At 37.1% G+C, this 27,560-nt stretch overlaps 1 protein-coding gene across 2 annotated transcripts; it reads left to right on the forward strand.

Moving 5' to 3' along the window:
- Nucleotides 1–1,350: 1,350 nt before the first annotated feature.
- Nucleotides 1,351–26,988, forward strand: LOC114540989 (multidrug resistance protein 1-like). Of its 2 annotated transcripts, none has more exons than XM_028560991.1 (28): nucleotides 1,351–1,589; nucleotides 10,060–10,102; nucleotides 11,008–11,203; nucleotides 12,109–12,295; nucleotides 13,116–13,287; nucleotides 13,861–13,985; nucleotides 14,663–14,779; nucleotides 15,063–15,117; nucleotides 15,806–15,919; nucleotides 16,086–16,196; nucleotides 16,730–16,855; nucleotides 17,513–17,716; nucleotides 18,288–18,458; nucleotides 18,915–19,076; nucleotides 19,945–20,017; nucleotides 20,633–20,706; nucleotides 20,829–20,981; nucleotides 21,116–21,235; nucleotides 21,416–21,493; nucleotides 22,111–22,194; nucleotides 22,977–23,168; nucleotides 23,370–23,470; nucleotides 23,653–23,793; nucleotides 24,361–24,517; nucleotides 25,174–25,371; nucleotides 25,613–25,819; nucleotides 26,255–26,401; nucleotides 26,659–26,988. In XM_028560991.1, the coding sequence occupies exons 1-28, from the start codon at nucleotides 1,513–1,515 to the stop codon at nucleotides 26,860–26,862; spliced, it is 3,789 nt and encodes a 1,262-aa protein (XP_028416792.1). In that variant the 5' UTR covers nucleotides 1,351–1,512; the 3' UTR covers nucleotides 26,863–26,988. The 2 variants fall into 2 exon arrangements, with proteins under 2 accessions (XP_028416792.1, XP_028416784.1); XM_028560983.1 differs by lacking the exon at nucleotides 1,351–1,589 and adding an exon at nucleotides 5,644–6,650.
- Nucleotides 26,989–27,560: the final 572 nt, after the last annotated feature.

Consider the following 27,560-nt stretch of genomic DNA (forward strand, 5'->3'; position numbering starts at 1 on the left):
GTAGTCATTATACAATGGCTACATTTGTTAATGATTTTTACTGACTCTGAAACATTTCTTGAAGCCGTACGACTATTATATAAATAGCAGATTTAAGGCGCATTGACTTGAACCCACTTGGTTAGGACCGTTTCGGACGTCGAACTTTTCAAGGGCACCGCCAAATTGAAATGAAAACGAACCTAAACTGAAGACTCAATGCAACCAGGGAGCAGCGTGGCAGTCCGGCTTCAAACAAATTAGCATCAAATGTGGTATAAAAACTGCTTAAATAGACAAAATGCTTCTCGACGAAGTGTTCAAAGCTAGATTAGCGGTAAGCCTGGGGACCCTTGGTTAAATTTTAATCCAGTGTTTTAGATTATGTGCTTCTGAACACTGTTTGTTTTGAACTATGACTTCTATCAGTACAGAAAATATTTATGAAAAAAAGATATTCAACTTTGTCAACAAGCGATTTAAAAAATCGATGTAAAGATTTGCTTTAACCCAGGGTTAAGCTAACCGGCTTTTGAACCACCGGCCCCTGAAGGGTTTCGTCAGAAGATTTAGTATAGATATGAGTCTCTTGACGAAGGCCCTCGAAGGACGTCGAGAAGTGTTTTGTCTATTTTAGGCAGTTGTTATCAAACAAAGACTTATTAACATTAGATTAGGTTCGGCACATGAAAAGTTCGACGTCTGATACCGGCCTTATAGCTATACGAAGTAGGCATGCACTATTGCCTACGAAAAATACAACTCATCAACATGCATATTGCTCCACACGTTGCTCTTTGTTAAAATGTTGCCAAACTGGCTTGATTTTGTGTGACGTTTTGCAGCGGCAAATTTCCATCCGAGCGAAAAAGTTTTCACTCAGATTTCCCTGTTAAGGCCATGAAATTTGTCGCTGCGACGTGTTTTGTTTGCTCTCTGCACTTGAATGCCTTATGTTTATATATTAAACTCGCGGATGCCTAAAATGTAAAGCGAGAAGCACGGATTTGAATGCCTCTAATTACAATGCTATTTACCTGTGCACTAATCATGCATTCAAATTCCAACGGAAGCTTCATTAATTTTCAAGAGGGGGTACTTTTTTCATTCATCTTTTCACCGCAAAACAGGACCCTTAACAACAAAAGAATGATTTCAACAGAAGGTACTTTTTTGGGACACACGCGGTATAATCTCTCCACGTTTATGTTAGAATTTAATAGAACATTTGAATATATTTTAACTCCCAAAGGAGCAAGTAATGTTTTAAATCAATCACCAACTTCTGTCAAAATTACTGCGGCTCAGCGGGGAATTTGCATATGAACAGCATCAGTTTATTTACCCACCCTTTACTAGTTATGTGTCACAGATACATGCATGCTTTGTTCATGCAGGCTGCATTAAACCGCCAACTTTAAATCTTTCTCACTCGGTTGAAAAACGTGGCTTCATTATCCTGGCTGTTTCACAGAGAGACTATATTAGTTCTGGGCTACTACAGTTCCAGATCAAAATCAAAATCGAACAACAATGTCAAGCGAGAAAACTCCACTCCTACATTCTGGCAATGATTCAAGGATAGGATCTAAAGCTTCGTCAAAAGCAAGGTAATGTTTGTGGATGTTCTTATACAGTGATATAGATTTGTGTGACAATTCCATTTTATACCCTGAGTACTACACAAAAGTGTTCGAACACTTGCATGTATTGTACGATAGAGATTCTCTACTCAGGTATTATTTCATACAAGCATGTTTCATGCAAATATAATATTTCGAAGCTAAACCTGTACTCAGATAATAAGACACGGCTAAGTATACATATCCACGTACGTAACTGCAAACAAAACCCCCGGAAGAAGTCGGAAATTTGCGATACAAGCACAGCAATCAAAGGGGTCAAGGGCGCTTATATAAAATTATGAGTGCTGTGAAGGGGTCTGTTACACGGTAGAAGTCGCTCTAACACTGGCCGTTGTTTATTATAACTTTGCTTAGACGTTAGTAATCTTATGTTGAGGATTAGATTTTTTAATGATTGCTACCTCTAAGCGTATATAGTTTTATTGCTTTTCTAGCATTTTTTACAACTATTGAAAAATCACTATTCGTTGGAAGGCGCTATCTAGCCTTCGTACAACCGGCGCCAGTTCATGTTTGTGCCGTGCACATGGCCGGTATTCCTCTATTATCTATTCAATTCATTATTATCACTAAACGTATAATTTAAATCGCTAAATTAAAGCAGTAACTAATTGTTCTGTTAAGCTATAAGGCGACCACGCTATGCGTTAAGACGAAAATGCGCCCATTCGACCAAGACGGTGCTTAAAAACAAAGTGCGCTTCGCCCACGCAGGCAAAGCAACTGCAATGGAAAATTACCTTTGTAAGCAAGGCTAATTAATTGCAGAATACCCCTCCACTAATGATATTACATATACGCGGATTCGCAGTCTCATTTTTATAAGCAATCACAAACGGTCAGGGGAAATTTTCATACCCATTGCATGGTCAGGCAGTTCACAGTGTTATAGACTTTCGTGTCGTGCACCTTTTGAAGGTATAAAACTCTCTGTCAAAAAGCTCGATTCTATAAGCTTCAGGCCCCGTTCACACGGTAACGGATTGCCATCAGAACAAGTTAAATTGCGAAGTTAATAAAAGACAGTAGAGATCTTTAATGTCCGAGATCTGAATAAATATACCAAATTTCTCAAATTAAAAAAGCGTTGGCTAATAATGGTTGCTTTATATTGGCAAACGAAGATGTCGTGACGAGCAAATCCGGCACGGTGTGAATTACGCAGTCTCAGTATGGATAAAATTTAAACCTTTATACTAATTACCTTTAAAAAAGAAACCTTTACCTATACTAATGTAGTCATTCACGTTCACAAATTTTAGACATTCTCAATAACCAATTGTTATTTCAATAGCGAATTTTTTATTCAGAATTTATGCATAATGTAGTTGTTATCGCAAGGCAATAATGACATTTATATACTTTCAAACATTACATTGTTCTTGAAAATATTAAACGACTGCGTATCCACGTATCCACACAAAACATATAGCTACATTTATCTTTCGTCATATATTTCTCATGTCTTGTTAACTTATGCTTCGTTGCGGCTTAAAAAAAACTTATAGCTACATTTATCTTACGTCATATATTTCTGATGTCTTATTAACTTTTCCTTCCTGTCTTACCTATTCACGCGCCTCGTTAAAAAAACTATAATTTAACTATACGCATCCACGTATCCATGGTAGGCATCGCTTAAAAAATTACAGTCTGTATTCTGCAATCGCTCCAAAGGCGATTTCATTACTGTCAGAACGATAATTTCACCCACGCGAACGAAGCGGCTCTTGAAAATGCGCCCATGCGACCAAGACAGGGCTAAAAACAAAACGCGCGGCCAAAGCAACTGCAATGGAAAATTGCCTTTAAGGTTGGATTTCCATTCGGTGCAAAATGTCGCGCGATCGATTTTTTGCGATGCTTATACTTCATTGTGTTCATTCAAGTTCATCTAATGTGATTAGTTCCGCTTGTCTGTTTGTATTTCAAAAGAAAGCGATCGCAAAAGGTCGATCGCGCGACATTTTTCACTGCTTAGAAATCCGCCTTTAAACCAAAACCAACCAGAGAAACACTATCAATAGACAATACATTCATCGCACTATATACCTAATCAAATCATTATTATGCCATGGCAACATTTTCACACTTTACACGTACTTTTCCCATCCCGCGTGGAGACCACGCATATTTTTGTGAGTAACTGAACAACCAGGGAAAACGTTACAATGTAACGCTTTAATTAAATACATCGACATTAATCCCTCTATTATCTGACCAATTCATTAATATCGCAGTGTCGCTAACATACAAAAATAGTCAATGTTCTATTAAGTTATAAATTAAAGAAAAGAGTCAGTAAATTGAGTAATATATTTTTTTGAATCCTCAGTATTATGCGAGGAAACCAACCAGATTAAACATTATCATCGCATTCGTCGAATTTTACTTGCATAAATCATTAATACTACCATTTGCGTTCAAGTATGAAGCGTAAAGCCGTAAACGATTTCAACGGGTTTGTTTACGTTTTAAACATTGGGAATTTGGGATTACTTGTTCAAGTTCAAACTAAGAAGTTCACGCCTTTACGGATTTTAACCATGACCATTGCTCATTCCGGTTTTCAACTAGGCGGAATTTTTAGACCGAACGAAATTTTCTTTTCAATTGTGAATATAGTTAACATGCATTCACCGAAGGTCCGAAGGCAATGCAAAGTCTCATTACTGAACGAAACAATCGTTAAAATACAGTTTCCCATTGGCTAACAGCGCTGAATCCGTAGAATAGCAAGCTCTTATTGGGCAAACGGCTTAATTTATTCGCATGCAGGAAAGTTGTCAGCTTGGAGAACTGAACGCTTGCTTGCTTACGTATACGTATACGGAACGCAAACATGAAATTTGCTTCCATGAGGTGTTATAACTCTGGTCCTGTGGCATGTCACAAATTTTATATTTAACAACTCGGGGAAACAGTATACAGCTTACTCACTAACTTTCTAGGATCGTCGTGCATGTAGCTCTGTGCAAATATATCCCAGTTTTAAATCATATAGTAATTGCTTGAATTTATTATTACGAAAATATTTCTATTCCCGATAGTACTGAATATTTTGGAATTCTTAAATCTGATCGTGAATCAAATGATATTACTACACTGTACATGTAGCGATAACAAATCGTTATTTCACAGGGAGTTAAGGTTTTATAATAGAAAGGGATCGCTAGAAAGTTTTATTGCTCTTTATTACGTTTTTGGGGCCGCACAAATAAATAATGTTATTACCTTGTGACTCTTGTGGCTTTGCTTAGAAACGTTTCATTTGCATATTTTTAAACTCTGCACGATTATGAGCAACTTGACATGTATACGACGCGTTAAGTTAGGAAATCTAATTATCTACAGTTTAGGCGTGTACAGGTACCGACATCGCTACGTTCGATCCGAAATTGATATTAGCGAATTGAATTAAAGCACAATAAATTCTTCGGAATTTGCACATTCTACAGTATAAACGATAGTTGCATATGAACATTTACATATATTACAAATACTGCCAATCAGAATTCAACTTCATACGTTAGAAATTTACCTAACTGAATTTCCTTCGCCTTCGCCTTCGCCTTCGGTGAATGTTAACTAATTTGATCTTAGCGGATTCCCTTCACATTTGAGAAGAAATTCGAGCGTAAAATTTCGTTCGATCGAAAAATTTTGCCTTGTGGAAAACCGCTTTAATAAGGCTCAACTTCGTTCCCAGGGCCTTTTGGGAGGGTTGGGGCTAGGGGGCCACCAGAGATAGCTCGCTAGCGAAATATTTGCATATTTTCTTTTGAATCGAGAACATGTATATTGAACTAATTTATTTATGCTGTTAAAATTCTAAAGAAAATAAAATTTTGGCAAATTCTTCGCTAGCGAACTATTTTTCTGTAAGTAGAAATCTAACCTAAAGGCGGATTTTCATCACCTACAGCGAAATCGTTCGCTAGCGAAATCTTTGCATATTTTCTTTTGAATTGAGAACAGTCAAGTCGCACTAATTTATTTATGCTGTTAAAATTCAAAAGAAAGTATGCAAATATTTCGCTGAAATATTAGCTAGCTGCTAGCGAACGATTTCGCGGTAAGTGAAAATCCAACCTAAGATGCACCAAATCGACGACCAGGACATGAAGTAATACTGTCTTAATTTCCACAGTTTCACAACAGGAATAAAGATTATGACAGACTTCTTTTGGTAAACAAGGTCAGAACTGCATGTAAAACTACTTGAAACTGGGTTCCTAACAAGCCGGGCTTATTTAATCTGACGTCCACGTCGAAGATTTGGTTCATCTTATGGCTGTTTACATAAGCCCGGTTATCCACGAGATTTAGCGAAGCGTGAGATGATTTTGAGATATTGAAATAAGCAGACGATCCTGGCAGTCGTATAATAACCACAACAATAGCACGTGCTTATTTGATGTCACAAAGACTTATCTCAATACCTCAAAGTCCTCTCACGCTTCGTTGAATCTCGGGTAACCGGCACACACACAGCCTTAAGGAAAAATGAAAACTGAATTTGTGAAATTTCGAGAGACTTTAATGCCCTGGACAAGAAAAAATATTTTTGGTTGTAAAAGCGCTGTTAAGTTAAAATCTTCAAAACAGCCTAAAACATACGGGAATTACCCATTTTTTAATCGTAAATTGTTAAAAGACTGGTACCGAGGGTTTCGGACTTGTGACGTATGCAGACACAGCGGGTATTCGTGACACAGCTGAGCTGCTTGCCTGCACGAAAGCAACACAACATTACCGATCGCGACTCGCAAGACAGTGACTTATTTGTTGCAAAAATCGCACGATGTCCGATAACGAAAGCTTGGAATCACAGACGGCTAAAAAACAGTCGACAGATAGCGAAGACGTTGCTGAACAGTCGCCTGTTGTACAGCCCTATGAGCTTGAGCCGGCTGCCGATAGCGATTATGAGGAAGATGAGGTAGACGAAACTGACGAGGGCGGAATTTTGCTCGAAGAAACACTCGAAGCAAAATTAAAAAAAAAAGGAGCAGCCAGTTCGGGGTAAGTTTACTTTAAGAAGACAATTTTATTTTATAATGTTAAATTATTCCTCATATTCTGCAAATCTCTATTGACAAATGAATTGTTTATAATATTTTATTAAAATTATTGTTATTGTTTTTATACATAAAATGTGTACATTTCAGTATGTACAAACATGCAAGCAATAAAAGTTATATTTCTATCTACTATTACGTTATTGGCTATACTATAATTATGAAATATATTTACAATTAGAAAAAGGCTTTGTTATATACTAATACTTTTACTAAGAGAAGTTTCCGTTAGCATTGTTTTCTAACATATTTTTCTTTAAGTGCTTCCTAAAAGTAAAAGATAACTTTTTTAAATTTCTCTTCATCATATTCCAAATTTTTGTTGCTCTACAGCGAAAACTTCTTTTTACATGGGGGAATGTTGAGTTCGTGTTCATTCCGGGTGTTCATTTTGTGAACTTCATTCCGTTTTAAAAACTGGTCGCATAAATACAGCGGTTCAAGTGCGTTCGTGCATTTGTAAGTGATTAATATTGTGTCTCAATTCCGTAGATATTATGTCATCGTATTGGTTATAATCCTGCAAGCGAAATTTTGTACTATTTCAAGTTTTTTTATATTTGTTGCCGATGTATTTGACCACATCGTAGAACAGTGATACAATTTGCTCATCACTAGGGCATTGACAATCGTGTAAGGGTTTCGCTGTCGAAGCTGTCATTTACTCTATTTATTTGACACAGTTTTGCCGTTAAAGAGGATATGACGTGTCGTATGTGATGATCGTAACTTAAATAGCCAAATATTAAGGCTAATACCCGTCCACTAGTTAGATATCCATGTGTAGCGTTATTTTTAGTGGCTACTACCTAAGCAGTGGAATCTAAGACTATGACTCAAATTGCATGTGTATAACTGTGATTGTATATATACGCTGTATATTTAGACTGGATTTCCATTTACCAAGAAATGGTTCGCTGGCGAATTATAACAGCAGAAATAAATTAGTTCAACTTGACTGTTCTTAATTCAAAAGAAAAGATGCAAATATTTTGCACGCGATCTATCTCTTTGCAAGTGAAAATCCTCCCATACTGGCTACCTGCTACGCAAATATTCCGCTAATGAGCTAAGCATTATACTACGTGGCCTTAAGCGCCGTTTGCATGCACTACACCAGATTCGCTTCTAACGATATCTTCGCTTGCCTTTAAAGGGCAACGGTTAGTAACAAATGCTTATAAGTTTGATAGATTTGGTATGTCAGATATTATTTACTTTGATCTCTGACAGTAATTTTTTTACTGGCTTTTAAAGCTTCAAAATTTCACCCGTTCCGGAGGCAACCGGTATAATGTAAATGGGCCTTATTAATTTTTAAGTGGATACTCGGCGTATTCGCTATGGCAATGCAGTCCAATCTAAAGCTATATACGGTATAATCAAATTCAATGTATAATTCACAGTCTCAGCATATCACAGTCTGCGTGGCCCGTATATCTAGTTGACTACGGCCTACTAAAAGCATCTTAAAATTCAGTCTACTCCATTATAGACTAAATATAGGATTCAGTGCGAAGCCGTATTTTTGTAATTAATCGCTACTGCCTACGCAGTTGCATTCAAATGACCCATTCATTAAGGCGGATTTCCACTTACAGCGAAATCGTTCGCTAGCGAAATATTTGCATATTTTCTTTTGAATTTTAACAGCATAAATAAATTAGTGCGACTTGACTGTTTTCAATTCAAAAGAAAATATGCAAATATTTCGCTAGCGAACGATTTCGCTGTAAGTGGAAAATCGCCTTTAGATAGCGCTGTCACGAACGGATGCACGATCGCATGTGTACGCTTATCTGACAATCTCACTAACAATTCTTTTTATTCATTTTGAATAACTACACAAATAAACACTTTAATGAATATACGGTAACAATTAATGTATGCAAGGAAAATTTACTTTAGTATCTAAACAAGATGTATGAAAATGCCATGCATAAATTTACAAATTTTATAATATTATATCATACATATATGCTGATTTGCATTTTAGCATCAAATGTGGTATAACAACTGTCTATAAAATAGACAAAACACTTTTCGACGTTTCGACCTGAGGGGCCTACAAAGGCTCTTAGGTCGAAATGTCGAGAAGTGTTTTGTCTATTAATTTTTAGGTAGTAGTTATACCACATTTGATGCTAAGTTGTTTGAAGACGCTGCCACGCTGCTACCTGGTTATATTGAAACATATCTACATCTCTACGCAGCGACCATGGTCTCCCTAAAGGCACTCATGCATAACTATATGCATTGTTATGCAAAATTTACATTATCATGCATTCTAAAAGTCACCGTATATTTTCTTAACATCATTAAGAAAGATCGAAAACAAGTCTTAACCTTGCTAGGTAAGATGAGAATGCCAGCTTTCGCACACCAAAACATGGTAGGTTTCTTTTTGCCTGTTTCCAACGACCCTCTATTTTGTTTGCATGAAAACCATCTTTGTTCACCATCTTTTTGAATGAGTCACTATAAACGGTGCCCGGCCATAGCCGTTTTAGTTGAAGTTTCGAAAACGCTTTCTAGCAGTCATAAACTATTGTGATTTCTTTAGCAATATATTTTTTAATTAAAGGTCAAAGCGCTGCTTTGTCTCTTTTGTCAACTGTTACCACAAAGCTTCTTAGAGATTCTTCTTCAATGGCAGTAAACACCCATTGTCCTTTAACGTAATGACCACGATGATATTTCCTCTTACCAAACTAGCTTTAGTCAATAATATGAACAGTTTTCCCAGGCCCGCCGATCTGCTCTTCTCGCTCAAGAAGAGTTCCTTCGCATGTTTTGCAGAACGAGTCCCAGTCGATTGCTGTATTAGAAGCGATCTTATAAGTTCATGACGTATTTCATCTTGTTTCATATCACGGCACTACCAGTAGCTACGTGCATGTAATCGATCAAATGTCAATGCCCTTACCCTTCTTTCCTCACAATTGTAACTTCCCTGCTCAACAAAATCTTTTTTCCCACACTGGATTCCGATAATTGTTATATTAAACAATAAAATTTCCGATTGCGTCTCCGCGCATCTCTTTAGTTTTTTTTTTCAAATTTCGCTTCTTCCCATGCAAACGCTTCTTCCCATGTTTGCCGTGCACGCGATCTTGGGTTAGTGTTTATGAATAAGGTATACTGTGAAAGCCATTTGTTTCATAGTCCGAATTTGTCGACAATGTTGGTATCTTTATGATCGGGAAAAAAAATTTTCAGAAAATATAAAAACCCAAACGCGAAAAAATTGCATTGCATAAAAAAATATACACTTTAAGGTCCCTATTACCCGCTATAGCTGGGAGGGAATCTACCGCCAGATATATATATAACAATATTGTCTGTTTTTTTAGTGAAACAGCGGATGAAAAGAAACTAGTACCTGTTGGACAATTGGTGAGTTTTCAAACATAACATTGAATATTACTAATTTGGAACCGTGCTAGAGCTCTTCTACCCTCCTCTTGTGAACACCGTCATTAACTTTTACATTGAAAACACCTGCACAGGACGAATTTCGAGCACTGTTCCAAATTCGTACGCGTGGACGTAGTCCTAGCCTTCACTTTCAATAAACAACTATTACATTTCATGCACAACACCAAATTCCAAAAGATAAAGGGATAAAACAGAACCATGTAAAACCGGAAAGTAAATGACTGTTTGATGTTTCCCAATTTCAAGGGCTTTAAATTGCGTCGAAAAGAAGAGACTTCATTATATTGTGTCTATTCGCTCATATTTCAAGCATATAACAATCCAAAGCATTCTGGAAGTTGCCAGAAAGTTTGCGACGTTGCGTGTTACTAAAACCTGGACTGAACTTATAATATGATAATAGTGCCTAAGAGATGGCTTCCAGTCAGGAAAATTATCCTTCGGACCTGATCGGACCGTATTTTTTTCTTTTGTGTTTAAGACAATTAGTTTTGGTTGAGAAGCTAGCCTGAAGCCTGACCGGTCCAAAAGAAAATTTTCCTGACTGGAAATCAGCCTTAAAACGAACTTTCATTTGATGACGCGAAGTTTTTTTCTTCATCTGGAAATTCTTGAAGTGGCGGCAATAGAGTGGTATCACTGTATATTGCGCACACCAATGGCTGACATTGAAATACATAATCTAGGAGTCTTTGTCTCCGCTCGCGTTACAGCTCGCGGTTAAGCTCGCTGCTCCGTACGGTTCGTTGTCTGCAAACTATCCCAGGTGCTAACCCCTGTCAAGCATTCAATGTATTCTGATTTCCCATGTTTTCACGTCGTGTCAAACGCCTGTAACTGATTCGAATGAATCTGTACTGTAGTTCCGATTTGCTGATGGCAGAGACAAGTTTCTCATGTTCCTTGGCGTGATTGGCAGTATAATATTTGGCGCTATTGCACCAGTGCAATGTGTATTGATGGGGGAACTTGTTGATGATTTCGTGGATTTTACTATTTGCCAAAAGAATGCGAACTGCACTAATCCACCTGACTTAGAAGACTCGATGACAACAATAGGTCAGTTCTATTATACATTTTGATATTCAATTGGCATTGTCTTTTATCTGAGCGCTAGTTGTTTTTACCAAAGGAAAAAAAAATAGAAATAAATAGCGTGGTTGCTGTACGAACAAAACCGCCTCTCCACCTACAAATATCGGTACCGAATAACCCCAAATTAAATTTACTAATCAATGGACCACTTGCGCTTTAGACTAATTTTCGACCGAAGTGACTAAAAGAAAATAAATTATCACTGCTAGAAAGATCTTACTTAAAATAGTGCAAAGTTTGGCTGCGAAATTTTGTAAATTACGAAAAGCATAGCAATGCGAAGTTGGCAAATTTTGTAAACTTCTGTATTACGTGCGGTAATGTGTAACTAAGTTGTGTAGTTACAAACTTCCGCCGTAATACAAAAGTATACAAAATTCGTCAAATTCGCATGGCTATATTTCCCGTAATTTACAACAATGCGCCGCAAAAATTTACAGTTTTACTAATTTTAGTAAGCTCTTTCAGAAAATGTCTTTTTTATCGCCGAGGTAAGAAATTAGTCGAAAACGCAAGTCGTCCACTACCGTATTGGACATTGCTGGAAATAGTCCTCGGTTTCCCTGCCATGTTTTTTTACCTTTTGATAGGTTTTTATTACATATCATAAATGATGTGTAAAATCAAACATTTTGAGCAGGCAGGCAAGAGTTTGAGGGAAACGTTCACATTAATTTTCACGATCACGGACCGTAAATGTAAAATCGATTTCGAAAAAAAAATAATACCATTATGTCCAACCCACTTATTAGCTGTTGAGTTGGCTGCAAAAATATTTTTGTGAGTGGAAACACATACAAACCAAATATTCAAGTAAAGAATTTTTTTCTTGATGGTATAATGTTGATGCAATTTTAATTTTTATACAGGGTTGTGGTATGTCGGTTTCTCGATTGCTAACTTCCTTTTTGCTTGGATGGGATTGGGTCTCTTCGGGTTAGCCGCTGAGAGGCAAGCACATAAAATGAGGTTGGCGTTATTCCGAAGTGCTGTTCATCAAGAAATTGGATGGTTTGATGCTCACACTAGTGGTGAGCTGATCAATCGCTTGACGGAGTAAGTGACAAAATATTTTCCGTAAATCATGTATACGTGTGTAATTGTAATTTGTTGCTTTTGCAGTACATATTCATAATTCGCTTACAATTTACAACGGTGCATGATGGGAATATTGCTTAACCAACGCATTGGCTCAGACCCGATTTACTATAATTATATGGTTGTATTTCACCCTGGCTATCTGTTATTTCGTGAACAATGTTATTATAGTACAACCCTCTACTCTCAATAGTAAAGCTATAGAGACTTAGTTGTGGACAACAATTTGTGATCGACAACGTTAACCTTACAACGTTATCTTCAACTGAATAAGTCGTATGATAAGGGGACGATACGCATAAAAGGCGCTTTAATTTGATTTGGCAACAGATACGCAGAGTTTGACAAATAGCTGGCAGAATAGCGCGAAGACAACCAAAACAAAAGTTCAAACAGTGACAAAATAGGGTCATGCGCGAGAGCGGTGTGAGGACATGTCTCCCACAAACGTTGCGCACAATTTTTGTCCGGAAATGCAATTTTAATATTGTCAGTTTCGTTGTGTTTCTCCTACTATTTATATCTAGCAGAAAAAATAAGAATTATGAATTTTTTTGTGTATTTTTGCTCCGGAAATCGCTCTCTTTTTGGTAACCTCTTTTGGCGACACAACGTATCATTTACCACCATTGTATATGCCGCTTCTTTTTCAACAACTGTGGGCCATCTTTGTGTTAGAAACCCTTTCACAACAATGCAATACTCCTCCGAGCGCTATGCCCTTGTTTTCAAAAAGAGAATGACGCCTATGATTACTGATTAATTGTTTTTGATACAGGGATATAAACAAGATAGCTGATGGTATTGGAGCGAAATATGGGCGCATATTGTCAAGTATCGTTTCCTTTATCGTTAGTTATGCAATCGGCTTTGTTTATGTTTGGCAGTTGACACTTGTTATGTTTAGTCTATTTCCGCTGATGGTGATTGTCGGTGCTATGATGTCGAAGGTAAATATCATGTATTAATACGTGTGAAACTATCCTGTAAGATCCGCCAGCGTGAACTGATATTGTACATCATTGTGACAAGCATACAACCAGCAAATGTGAGCCAAAGGTGTCTATAAACTAGTTGGGGGGGGGGGAGGGGGGTTGGACGGAGCTACAGTTGATACAGCAACCTTAACCAACCGTACTAGAAATTTAAGGGAATTACATTCCGTACTTCAATCTTTCAAAACCGTTTTTGGAAAGACTTTCCACCGACAACCTTTTAGTTCCATCCTGGTGCCTTTGCACGGAATTCTAGCCTCTGGCTAATAAAAACATTGACGATATTTTTAGTTGGACGAAGAAGAAATTTGAATGTATATTGTCATATCACATCCACTCTATGATGCTATTGTTTGGTTAAGTAATGCGTGTATAATAATAATTATGCATAGTTATTTTTGTACGAGATGGTTTTGCGAAAACCCTTATCTCTTAAGCCCTGCTTACATGGAGCGAGTTATCCCGGCTAGGCGAGGTAAAAAGCGCATCACATCAAAGGCTTAAACTGATCGTCTTAATCACTATTAGCTTACAGGAACTTACGCCGCAAAAGAGTTGGAAGCGTATTCTAAGGCCGGACACGTGGCGGAAGAAAGTATTTCATCGATAAGGACAGTAGCAGCATTTGGTGGCGAGTTAAAACAAGCAGAATTGTGAGTTTAATTCAGAAGTGCAGAAAAAGAATAATATATTTGAGTTCAATTTTGGGTCTTGAATGAACAGATAAATAAAATTGCACCCTCCCCTAAAGAGCATATTATAAAATAATTTTAGTAAATATTTCTTCCTACGTCTGTACGTCAGCTTCGTTTGTCTTGGTGCTGAAACTGTGTAAATTTCTCTCAGCTCGACATTCGCCTCAAATTTAGGCATGATTTAAGTGCGATCCTCCATGTGCAGTGGCTACGTAGTCGTAAAATCTATAAAACAGGCAGCTATCACAGAACTCTTTAATTTCGAAACTGCTATTGAAATTGAATTCCCCCTCGATTCATTTCTATCGAATTTTTTCCTGTGTTTTATCACCTAAAACCGATTGAATTTAGATTCGAAAGATAAATGGATGTTTATCAGTCTTTTCAGTCTGCCGACCTGCAAGATCTAGTTTTGTCGGAACTATACTTCATAGTCATAACTGATTCTGCAATACTGCTTCTTTGGCTTCAGTTGAGCGCTGCCCACATAGTTTGCAACAACAGACTATAAAACATCCATCAGAAGTTATTTGGATCGAACAAATGTGATCAACACTGAATTAACAGAATTTAAAATTGCCCACCTCGTGCTTGAAACGGATTTACTTTTATCATTAAATTTCAACCGTTTTTAGATATGAATCAAAGCTGGACGATGCTGCTAAGTACGGAATCAAGAAAGGTTTGGGAACCGGTATTGGCATGGGATGTTTTCAGATGGTGAACTACATCAATTACGCGCTTTCGTTTTGGTAAAAACTTATAAATTTGTGCCGTATTACATTAGAATCCTTCAATTACCCACTCTTGCTACCAGTAAAAAAAGGGGAAAAGCAGAAAAAATCGAAGTATTTGCTTGATAGAATTAAACGTGATCATGCAATTAAACGTGATTAATCCACAGTGTGTTTATTCAATTCTTACCCTTGAAATAGGAAATTTTATTGTTTTCAAGAGTTTTTAGACCTTCTATTGATTGCAATTATGAGTGTTTTAGAAAAATCTCTAAAATCATTTCAATATCAATTTTAAAAGGTACGTTATCAAGTTAACCCGAGACGGTGATGCCACTGCTGGAGATGGGATGCTGGTAAGCAGTCAATTTCAGTGTTGATAATTTAGGAATACATACCTCAGCATAATTTTGATATTAATAGTATACTTACCTTAACAACGATGCTTTTTGCTACTATGAATTTCCAAAGAATCCGCCACTGTTTTATTCAAATTTTTGAATTGGATAGGTTAAGATACCCGGTTCCGTGTACGGGTACATTTAGTCTTATTCAATAGAATTCATCTTTTATGAGGCAAACCTTGCTTGCTAGAAGAGGCTCAAGACCTATCAGTGCGCAAGTTAAAGGTCTGTTCACACCATCCAACTTTTTCGGATCCAAATCACTTCTCATGGATGTTTTAAAGTTTGTTGACTTGCAATGTGTAATTATTGGACAACAAATCCACTCAAACCAATGCACTACATGCTTTAAACTATATTCCATCCGTCAGAAGTGAATTGGATCCGACAAGGTTGAATAGTGCGGATGGGCCTTAAACTCATTTCTAATCACCTATCCAGCAAATAAGATATCGAACTATGTAAAATTGTTCATGACACAATGTTGGTATATCTTTAATACTTCACGTTATATCTTACTGAATGGTACCAAAAAACTAAAAAGGACTAGCTAAAGTGTTATGGTGAAAGAACCCTATATTTGATAATTGCAAGTTAATCATAATCATTATAGGTAATCCATGTATTTATTTTGTTTTAGGTATTCTTTGCCGTGAGCTTAGGATCATTGATGTTGGGGCAAGCGGCTCCCAGTGGCGAAGCACTGGCTGCTGCCCAGGGAGCTGCTTTTGCGGTATTTCATATCATCGATAGGGTATGTTTCTATGGAAAATAAGTTGGAATTATTACAAATCATAAGCTAAATGTTGAAGATTTAAATTGAGTGGAAGTTGAATGAATGAAATGTTGTGAGAAGTCATTTTAAGATGACATAATAATAACTAATTGCTGATTTGACGACAACAAAATAATTCTTACAGAAATCCGAAATAGATGCCTCAGCTGATGGCGGCCTAAAGCCGACGACTATTAGGGGTGACGTCACTTTCTCGAATGTCGATTTTTCTTATCCAACCAGAAAAGCGGTCAAGGTTAGTTGATATATGCCAACTATACTATAGGTACTTTAGGTTTATCTCTTTTTCTGGGACCGGTTGTATGATAGCCGGATAGCGCTATTCACCAGAAAGTGGTTTTTCAAACGCTTTGAAATAGCCCGTTGTTTGCAATAATTTTGATTAAATCTTGGTATTCCTAAATTAAGGATCCTGTATAATAATTGTATTCCAAAGAAGAAATTTTATCGCTTTTCGAGCATTTTTTGAACGGTTGAAAAAACCACTATCCGCGGTGGGAACGCTGTCCGGCTTTCATACAGCTGGCCTCTGGTGGCTAGTGATTTTGTCGTTCACAGATATAACCCCAACGTTTTCCCCGGTTACCAAAATTCCATGCATGCACCCTAAACATTATTAGGATTATTATGCTGGTGCTCTCAAAAGGGATGGATAAGCAAATATGTTTTGAGATTTGTGGGTTGATGGAAATTATGCATGTTATAAAGAAGGCAACTCCGTTATTGTACGCACTGAGCTTGAACTCTTTACCTTTATATCCTGAATAGATCCTTGGCGATTTTAATTTGGAAGTGAAAAGTGGAAAAAGGGTTGCATTAGTGGGAGAGAGTGGTTGTGGAAAAAGTACGATCGTCAAACTTGTGCAGAGATTTTATAAACCTCTTCGCGGAACTGTGAGTAAATATTCACTCGTTTATATGTTTTTTACCCACATTTTTTCAGTTTTCAGTGATTGTCAATATTTTTGTACATTTCGTACAGTTAACCTTATTAAATGTGGTGAAACAGCTGCCCAAAATTGATAACAAATTCGATTATCCGATATTAGGACCTTCATTCGCACTGTACGTTATAGCAACCTTATAAGAGGTCTAGGCATACAGTACGTCTAAATGATCAGAAGTATTTTTGTAGATTTTAGGCAGTTGTTTATTCACATTTGATGAGAAATTATTCCAATGATTTCGTTTATCGTTACTAATACTAAGTCTTATTGGATGGATTTTGTTGTTAAAATGCGTCATCGGTCTTTCCGAGTGCCCTAAACGATGTGTGCGAGTGCCGAAAAAAAACGAGAAAAGTTTGCAAACCACGTAAAAATGCAATGCTGACATCACACTTCATGTAAACGACTGCGGCGCAGCCAGCCCGACAATTTGGGCCTGCTATGATAATATCTTGTTATTGATTTACTGTGAAACAATGAATTTCTAAAGAAATGAATGATAATAAAATATAATTTGCGTAGTAGGACTAAATCGCCAAGCTGGCTACGGCCTATGGCACTGGTAAACTATCATTGAATGGACATCTTTCTTTCGCTGGTTCAGGTACTGATTGATGGTAATGATATCTCAACATTTAACGTGAGGCATCTTCGTCGATTCATTGGCGTCGTTAACCAAGAACCGGTCCTCTTTGCAACAACCATCGCAGAAAATATTGCATTTGGCAAAGAAGGAGCAACAAAAAAAGAAATTGAAGAAGCTGCACGGCTAGCAAATGCACACGACTTCATCACGAATTTTCCTGACGTAAGTGTAATTTGAAAATGCGACTTTTTTGTAAACTCAGCTCGCCTAAGACATGAAGATTCTTAAATTCGTGTTAAACGAATCAAATTCAAAGAAAGTTCTATTTACATTCCATTCACAATTGGGTCTATTTGAGAAATTCGAGGCTTAATGCCATGTTACACGGTGCAATTTTTCTTGCAACTTGCAACGCAATTCTACTTTTAAGTGATGTAAATTAGAGAAAAGTCTTCAAACGTTAGTGTAAGAAACGCCATAGAGTGTAATAAAGACAAAAGTTTGGTAGTTGCCAAATTTATACCTCTCAAAAGAGGAATTGCATTGCAAGTTGCCGGAAAAATTTCACCGTGTACCAGGCCAGGGCCTTTAGGGCAAAATATAATTTAAAGAGGACTTATATAATTTCTTAATGGGAAGAAGGGCGTTATTGTTTCGCATCTGAATTTTCGAATCCCCTACACTTACAGCCTAAGGAACCGGTGCCAATACCCTTGCCTTCCTGCTTGTTTTCCCCCCAGAGAGCCCTTTGACATGGATTATTATTTTCGTAAATGTATTTGTGTATTTTTAGGGCTACGAGACTCTTTGTGGCGAACGTGGAGTTCAAATGAGTGGTGGACAAAAGCAAAGGATCGCTATCGCGAGAGCACTCATACGTAATCCAAAAATCTTGTTATTAGATGAGGCAACGTCGGCGCTCGATTCAGAAAGTGAAGCAGTTGTTCAAGAAGCTCTTGATAGGGTGAGACAGCAACTTATACTTGTTAAGTTCCCATTTAGTGCATTAAAAATTTGTTGAAACATTGTTTTACCAAAAGCGATGAAATTAAACGAATCAGAGATGATATTTTCCCAAGACATCGAAGCAGCGTAGTAGGCGACAACTGATAGTTATCGACGACCTCATTTTTTGGCGTTTTTCTAGTGTGTGAAAACTTTTGTTTTAGTTGTCGAGTACTGTTAATCTCCGCGCTATTTCGGTTAATTGCTAAATCAGTATTTGAGCGCCAGTGTTTGGAATCCTTTATCGGACTTATTTAGTTGTCGATAACTTTTATTTGTCGAATAACAAATAATTGTCGACAACTAAATCCCTAGTCTTTGGAGGCCCTTAGATTCTTAACGTTTTAACCCTACAAGCTCCTAGCAAACTATCTTCATTTAAGCTACAAGACATTGTACATTCCATTTGATTTAGGCAGGAGAAGGTCGCACAACTATTATCATAGCTCACCGACTATCGACAGTGAGAGATGCCGATAGTATCGCGGCTGTAAGCGAAGGTCACATTAAAGAAATTGGTTCGCATGATGAGTTAGTGGCAAAGAAGGGTCTCTACCATACTTTGTTGAAAATGCAGGTAACCCTTTGATTAGACAACTTTTGAAGTGGCAATCAGTTATTTCTGAATGTCGACTACCTGTATCGACAATTTTATCCACTTGTATATAAAAAATCCTTTCAAGTCACATGCTTATTAAATTCCCAAATAATTTGTATAATTAAATGTAGCGATAGTTTTGTATTGTACATTTTGTATTTTAGCATCTGCATTTTATGAAAGCTACATAGTCTATTAAACCTCTAAGCCGCTTTCTCACTTTAATTGCATGTGAGAGTTCGAAAGGCAAAAAATGCCCGATTGAGGAATTAGCTACGCTTAGGCCCTGTTCATATGAGCCGGGCTGGCCCGCTTTGCCGGGCTGACTCGCTAGAGGCGAGATCCCGCTTCCTAAGTTGTTTCTATATGTTTTTGAAATTTGATTCACATGGAAAGCGGGCCAGCCCGCTTTGGCGAGATCTCGCTTGAGCGAGGCGAGATCTCGGCAAAACGGGCTCATATGAACGCACTAGGCGGGCTAGCCCGGTAAACCGGGCTGAAAATCGTCGATCGCTTTCTCTACAAATATACCTTCATAGCGTCATTTCGCCATTTTATATGTATTTGCAAACCAAAAGAACACAATACATTTCAAAAATTAACGAAATATATCTGCCCAAAACCGCTGTAATCAATGCAAGCAACATTTTTCGATTTGTGAAGCATCAACAAATGATGGAACGCTACCGGGCTAGCCCGCCTCATGTGAATAAGAAAATAAACCAGCCCGGCAAAGCGAGCTAGCCCGGCAAAGCGAGCTAGCCCGGCAAAGCGGGCCAGCCCGGCTCGTATGAACAGGGCCTTAGTGGCAAAATTGGTCTTTAGTTTCAATTTTTCCATCACGTAGGAAAAAGGAAAGGACGATGTCAGCGATGATGAGGATGATATGAGAGCAGAAAACGATTTTGAGAGGGGTGAAGGTTGGTGCCTCTACTTTTAAACAAATGCATAGTCATTGGAATCGTTCGGATAACTTGAAGCGCTTGTGTGTGTGAGTGTTCACGGAAAATCTTTAAGTATTTCTGGTTCTTAGAAACTGATTGACGAATGACGTATAACTTCAATAACTCTATAATTCCTGAGCCAGTGCGGAGCACCGTGCGAGGGTACTAATTCCGTCCGAAGATTAGGAATTACACCCGGAACCCGGGAGAACAAAGCGGAATCAAATGTTGTCCAAAATTTTTTCAATAGTCATTGTACATGAGCAAAATTTAGACGAGTACATGCAGACTGGTACTCAGCGACTTGCTGATTGGCTAAGACAAAAAGGTTGTATATCAATAAAAAATCTTTAAACTGCATGCAGCATAGCTAATTGAGCAGGAAAATTGGTGAATTTACTTGAATTTTTAAATGACTGTGTTTGTTTCAAATGTGGAAAATCAGCTATCGGCTTTATATTCAGTTAAGTCATTTCATAATATAAGTTTAGAGGGTTAGGTCTGGCTAATTCATGAAATATTTTACTTTGTTTGAAATGGTGCAGGGTTGCTGCATGCATTTTTTTCTAGCTGTTTGATCTTGAATTTCAGCAATTGATGGAGCGTTCAAGCTAGGTTCTGTTGGTGGAAGTACATTAAGCGGTTCATTCGTTACGAAAACACAAGTGAGTCTAAATGGCGTGTCCGGCTTTAGCCATAACTTTTAGCCAATTTTTCGTGTAACCATGTGAAGACACCTCTTTGATAGGTTTTTACGTAATGTATTTCTGCATACGGGAATTTGTAGATTGATGATGATGGAAGAAAACCAGTATCATTTAGGAGTTTGATCAAACTGAGCGCTCCAGAATGGAAATACTTGGTTGTTGGTTGTTTTGGTTCGATCTTGTACGGGACCTTTCCCTTTCTCTACGGAAAAGCTTATGGCGGACTGTTTGATGTGTGTATATTTTCGTTATTATAATTTGAATTAATTGCAGAAATTTTTATCCTTCAAATAGAGGTCTCGCTTAAATAAATCGTTCTGTCTCGCTAATCGAATCATAAACTGTCTTTCACACCTTTTCCTCTTAGACATTTAGTTATGATCCGAAAATTCCGGATGAAAACGAAGAAATGGATGATGAGAGCAAAAAGTGGGCAGTCGTGTTTCTTCTTATCGGGCTAGAAAGTGGTATTGGAATATTCTTACAGGTATGCATGCTTATTCAACCCTATTTTAAGGCGTTTAATTTTCACACTATGCCACTTGCTTGACTTACCGCAACCTTCGCTTTCAATCTTTTATTTCATCAATAACACCGGATTACACAAAAGCAAAACAAGAAGCTGAACAATTATTTTATACTCTCAAGCATAAATTATCTTGTTTAGAATTGGTATTTGGCGAAGGCTGGTGAAGCGTTGACGAAAAGATTACGAAAGAAAGCATTTCTGGCATTCCTTCGCCAGGTAAGTGATATACAGAACGTTGAGAAACATAACCTATGAATGTTTACATGTATGTCCTATAGGCGTAACATTTTTCAAATTATTTGTTTATTGAGATATCGAAAGAGAGCATGTAAATTTTTCCAATTATTTGATTATCGAGCGAGATTTTGTAGCTGCATATTGGACATAAGCTATCATGCAGAACCACGTGTCTTGGAAAAAAATAATCGATTGTAGTGGCACCTTTTCTTTGTATATTCGCGCGTCTTTATTGTAAAAAAAGCGAGTTTAAGATGCAACAGATGAACGACACTAACATCCTGACCAGAACTTAATTTTCATTGAAATAATTTGCTCTGCAGTTAGATATATTGCTATGTGGTGAATATTTCCTGGCAATAGGAACAGGGCCTCTCAGACAAATTTTTGGGGCCCGGGGCAAAATACGGCTTGGGGCCCTTTCACTATAGAAGCAGTTTACTCCTATTTTATCTCATTGTCATCGTATTTAACAATTTTTTATATTTTAACCCAGGGGCCCGGGGCAAATTGCTCCTTTTGCCCCCCCCCCCCTATGAGAGGGTCTAAATCAGAATGTTATAGAGTGTTTTCACGAGTAGACGTTTCATTTACAGGAAATTTCGTACTATGATCTTCCTAATCATGGAACCGGAGCAATTTGTTCTAGGCTGGCGACAGAGGTTTCGTCTATTCAAGGGGTATGCATCTTACTGATACGAGTGCTCAGATTTTTTATGGCAACGGGAAATGAATGGTTACCATTCATGATCAGAGGATATGTGTGAATAGGGTTGTTTCGATCATAAATTTTAGGTCCATGAAAATTTTTACTTACATTTTCTTCACTTGTGCGAATTGCGAAACCCAGTAATTAATATTTTATCGAAGCCATGCATGAACTACAGGGTATATCAAAAAAACTGCAAATACCATAATTTGTATGCATGAGATTATACATTAGAATTTCAATGACTGTGCAATTAATTACGCTTCTTGGATTTGAAAATACGTTTCCCAGGGTTATCAAAACAAGTACACAAAGTGAATTAAACATGAGTTCGATTAGGAATGGCTCAGTTAAGAGCAGAACTAAGATCTCAGAAGCGTAATTAGTTGCACAATCATTGAAATTCTAAAGTGCATACAAATTATGGTATTTGCAGTTTTTTTTATACACCCTGTAGTTAAAGCGGAAGTCAAGTCCGTGTGTAAAGAAATTATTTGTTTACATTTTGAACTTCTATACTTTTTCAAATCCGTTTTGAATATCTAGCAACAGTTAGGTTCGCTATAAACTAGCGTTGTTGATGAGAAAAATTCGACTAAAATGCGAAATTTGGGCAAACTTTTTATCTCAGGACCTCACATTGTTATGAGAAACACCGATGCACAGACTTGACTTTCACTTGAAAAATAGGAAAAAATAAAACTTTTATACTTTAATAAACTTTTTTATGATTTTTATGCATGTATTTATTAGGCAACTGGGCCACAACTTGGATTACTTCTTGCTGGTATTGTGACCGTAATTGGTGGCCTAATTGTTTCCTTAACTGCATCTTGGCAACTGGCATTACTCATGATGGCTTTCATCCCCCTTCTCGTGGGAAGTGGGATGTTCATGAACGCCTTTTTCGGCTCCTCAAAAGAATCCCTAAGTAGAGGTGGCAACGTACGTACTGACTTTGTGTCATTTGATTGATAATTTCTTCGCCTTGCATGTTGACTTTCAAATTATCTACGCTGCCCTTAGGTAGAAATTTTTTTTTTCAAGTGGAAGCACTGTTTTGTCAGTTCTTTTCTCTTATTTCCCATTAGTCTAATGTTGTAAAAACTGGGAAATATTCGTTCTAGTAAGAAGCTTTTTTTTCAGACCGCTGAAGAGACGTTTTCTAATATCCAAACAGTCGTATCATTAGGAAGAGAGGAAGAATTCTACCAAAGATATCAAGAAGAGATGATTATTCCATACAGGTTACAGCACAGATTCACTGTTCACAAAATAGATTATAAACAACATTATAAACACGACGAAAGTTTCTGGATCACATGAAGACCAACCCATGAAAATTGATGATAATAAACTTTATTTGTATTTCTTTAAACTTTTTAACAGTTTCGTCGTTATAAATCTAGTGTTATTTGGTTTCATTCAGACGGGCAAAGAAAACTAGCCATTTTTCTGGGCTTTCCAACGGTTTTTTCTTTGGAATCATGAATTTGAGCTATGGAGCAGGATTTCGTTATGGCGGATATTTGGTTGAAGAAGGTGACGTCAATATAGAGGAAATGATGACGTAAGGAAACCCATTCCGATATTGAATAAAGTTGTATTAACTTAATAATAGAAAGAACTGACGAGGTTGAAAATGTGGAACATAAGTGTTTTTTAAAGCCTTAAAATCTCATCACAGATTTTTTTAATTTCGACGGTTTTTTTCTTATTCTTGTTTTTTTCCACAAAAAAACCTCAGATATACTTAAACCAGATAAATAATTCATTTACGTTGCAGGTATGCATAACAGACGCTTTAAACCGCTGAAAAACCGCTCAATCAATTTTCGCTAAACATAGCTTGCATATGAATAGCAATCAAAAATAATATTAATTGATAAAGACATGCAAACCCTGTTTTACTATATAGTTGTATCCCAACACTTCTAACCATATGTCTACTTGCTTAACCGACTTTACGAACTCTAAAGAGCATAGTGTACGTGACTAAATGAATTCAATGAAAAAATTAAACTGTTTGCTCATTTCCTTGATCAGCTGGCCTTGATACACATATTAATTCTGATGTTAAAATGACGCATGCAAGCATTTCATAGCTTTTAAAAGCGTTTTTTTCTCTTGTGTGTAGCTCAATAATCACAGTATTGATTTGCTGTGTTGTGCTCGGACAACTGGCGTCAATAACACCGGATTACAAAAAAGCAAAAGAAGCAGCTGAACGAGTATTTTATCTCCTGGGTTCAGTCCCCGACATCGACGTTTACTCAGAGGATGGATCGAAGCCGGTGAGTAAAATTAAAATTGACCATTTAACTTTACAATGTGTACAAAATGCTGTAGGTATTCTTGGATGTAATTTTTAACAATATCAAAATTAATATGACCTCAGCTAATTTTTGTTAATCGCAGTTATACTAGGAACCATGCAATGTTACCTTGTACTAAACAACAAGTAGCTTTGTTGTAGCATTTATTATAGCTCGCCTATAGGAATCACTGACGACGCAATTGTGTCCATTTTGCGCGTTTATATTATACAATTTGTTTTAGCCGTAGAAATTCTTGGGCTTTTTGTACGTAGCCGCGACCTTTAAAAAAAAAAAAGCTATATGTTATGTATGTTATATATGTTATAATTTATTGACTCAAAAACTGATAAGAAAAAATCCAGCCACTTAAATCAAACTACATAAGCATTTTTGCTATCGAAAATTCAATCAATCAGGCGTTTAAGCCTCCCCCCCCTGACACTCGCCTCCGTGTTAAAGGTGTTTCCTTTTTGTGTTGCATGATTTATACACTCTCTTTGTTAAAATACCATTGCTTCTTAATTAGACAGTATGTATATCATTCCTGCAAATATCAACTCGTGAATCCAGTCAGTTCTATCTTATTATTATATTTGTGTGATCACTTTTATATGCTCGTTCTCATCATTCAGGAAACGTGCAACGGTGAGATTACATTCGCCGGTGTTAGATTCCGTTACCCTACCCGACGAAACTTGAAAGTTCTTCGTGGTCTTGATCTAACTGTTAAACCAGGTCAGACCGTCGCATTGGTAGGAACAAGTGGGTGTGGAAAGAGTACAACAGTCTCATTGGTCGAAAGATTTTATGATACGAACGCGGGTCATGTGGTAAGACGTCTACCTTATGATTACTTACATGTAGAGACGTCGGTAAACGGTTATGAATTCAGTTCAAGCATTTGACTTCTGTTCTTTTATTTCCAATAGCCTCTTTCGATAATTACGTAACAACTTCATTGTTTCAAAAACTTTACAACAACATTACATTAAAAAAAATGGAGGTTTTACTAAGATAAAAATCAATAAACAGTTCTTCGCCGAGATTCACGGAAACTTCTTCTCGTTATAGATGGTGGATGGGGTTGGTGTGGGGCAACTCAATTTGAAGTGGCTTCGACGTCAAATAGGTGTAGTTTCACAAGAGCCGGTTTTATTTGATTTATCGATAAGAGACAACATTGCTTTTGGTGACACGTCAAGAAAAGTTTCTGACATGGAAGTAGAAAAGGCAGCGCAAGAGGCAAATATTCACCAGTTTATCGTATCCTTGCCTAAGGTAATCTTAAAAAAAAATTTGTTAACGTCATATTAGCTGTAAATGTGTATATCCAGTTAGATTTTCCCGGTATAGTGGTGACGTGCTAATCGTGAGACACACAAAACATTGGGCATTCCAACAACATAGCTATACATATACATGTGTTAGCTATATACTTATATTATTGTTCACCGAATAATAATTTACTAATATCAACAGTAAAAGAAATCAAAATCGGAAAAAAATAAAGCATGAATTTTATCTTTTTTATCCCTCCCTTCCAACCCTAGTCACCAAAGTGTGCATGCAGGGGCGACAGCCCCTTTGAATTCCCCTTATAAATCTTTGTCTTGCGGTAGTAGGAACTATTGTTGAGATTATGATATCGCTTTCAAAGTATGATGTTAATTGGTGTTTTTGTTTAACGACTTGTAATACTACTCTTGTGCATAGGGCTATGACACAATTGTCGGAGACAAAGGGACCTTGATATCTGGAGGACAAAAACAGAGAATTGCAATAGCACGGGCTTTGATTAGAGATCCAAAAATTTTATTATTAGATGAAGCAACATCGGCTTTAGATACAGAAAGTGAGAAGGTAATTCAAATCATTATACTGCAAAAGATCGGACAAGGTTTGGATTCATGGATCCTCATAGCTTGTGGCTTTTAATATAATACGTTTAGATACCAATAATGCAATAGAAATTTTTAAACAAAGAACTTACAATGTGGAATTGAGTATCATGCACAGAACACAAAGTAGCGGCATAAATCAGTTGTGCAGGTTCCTGCATCAGCTTCCTGCATCAGCTTCAACTAAATTTTATTATAACCAAAGATTTCTTACTTTAGGTAGTTCAAGAAGCCCTTGACAAAGCCAGTATTGGGCGAACAACACTTGTTATTGCTCACAGATTGTCTACAATACAACATGCTGATGCTATTTGTGTAATTCGCCAAGGCCGAGTGGTTGAGCGTGGAACTCATCATCAATTGCTCGCAATGAAAGGAATCTACTACGCTCACAATAAAGCACTATCTTTGAAAAAGGAATAAATTCATTACCTTAACTCTCTCTTTTCATCCATAATAGGACTTGTTACCTTTTTTGATATTTTCAGTTAGTGTATTATAATTTCGCATCATTTTCAAAATAAACTTAGTCATGTTTAATAAACTAAGTCCGAGTCTCATCCTTTGCTTTTTCGTATAATTATTCTTGCTGACAGGAAAATTTACATCATGTTAAACTTCGCGGTATTATTGCATATTAAGCCTTCAAAATATTTTTTCGAAGTCGCGAAAAGGATTTTACGGGTTTTTTGGGTGGGAGGGGTAGAGGGCAAGCGCCTCTTGCCATCTTGGTCAATTGCAAGCTCCTACTGAGTACTCTTTTCTTGCTTAGGTTGAAGGGTCCACACTTTCCTTCGCCATTTATTTTTCATTGAAAGTATTACGACTGTGTTCTAAAAGTTTACTCGCACCCAAATTTATTGAGTGAGCACTCCAGTGTTTCCAATCCCGTCTGCCAGAATTTAAAGGTGATGTCCAGCCGTTATGTAAACAAACGACATGTTTACATTTTGAACTGCTATATCTTTTAAACATGAGGAACTGTATGTTAATTACCTCACACATTATTGGTTCTCTATGATTTAAAATGAATATATGTGCATGGTAGAGTCTAAATAAGCAGAGCGCATTGATCCGTAGTAACAATATTACAAATTCTCATGGTAGTCATGGGAAATACC

This window comes from Dendronephthya gigantea, unplaced genomic scaffold, assembly GCF_004324835.1.
Source record: "Dendronephthya gigantea isolate DGI-Jeju-01 unplaced genomic scaffold, DenGig_1.0 000003F, whole genome shotgun sequence".
Lineage (NCBI taxonomy): Eukaryota > Metazoa > Cnidaria > Anthozoa > Malacalcyonacea > Nephtheidae > Dendronephthya > Dendronephthya gigantea.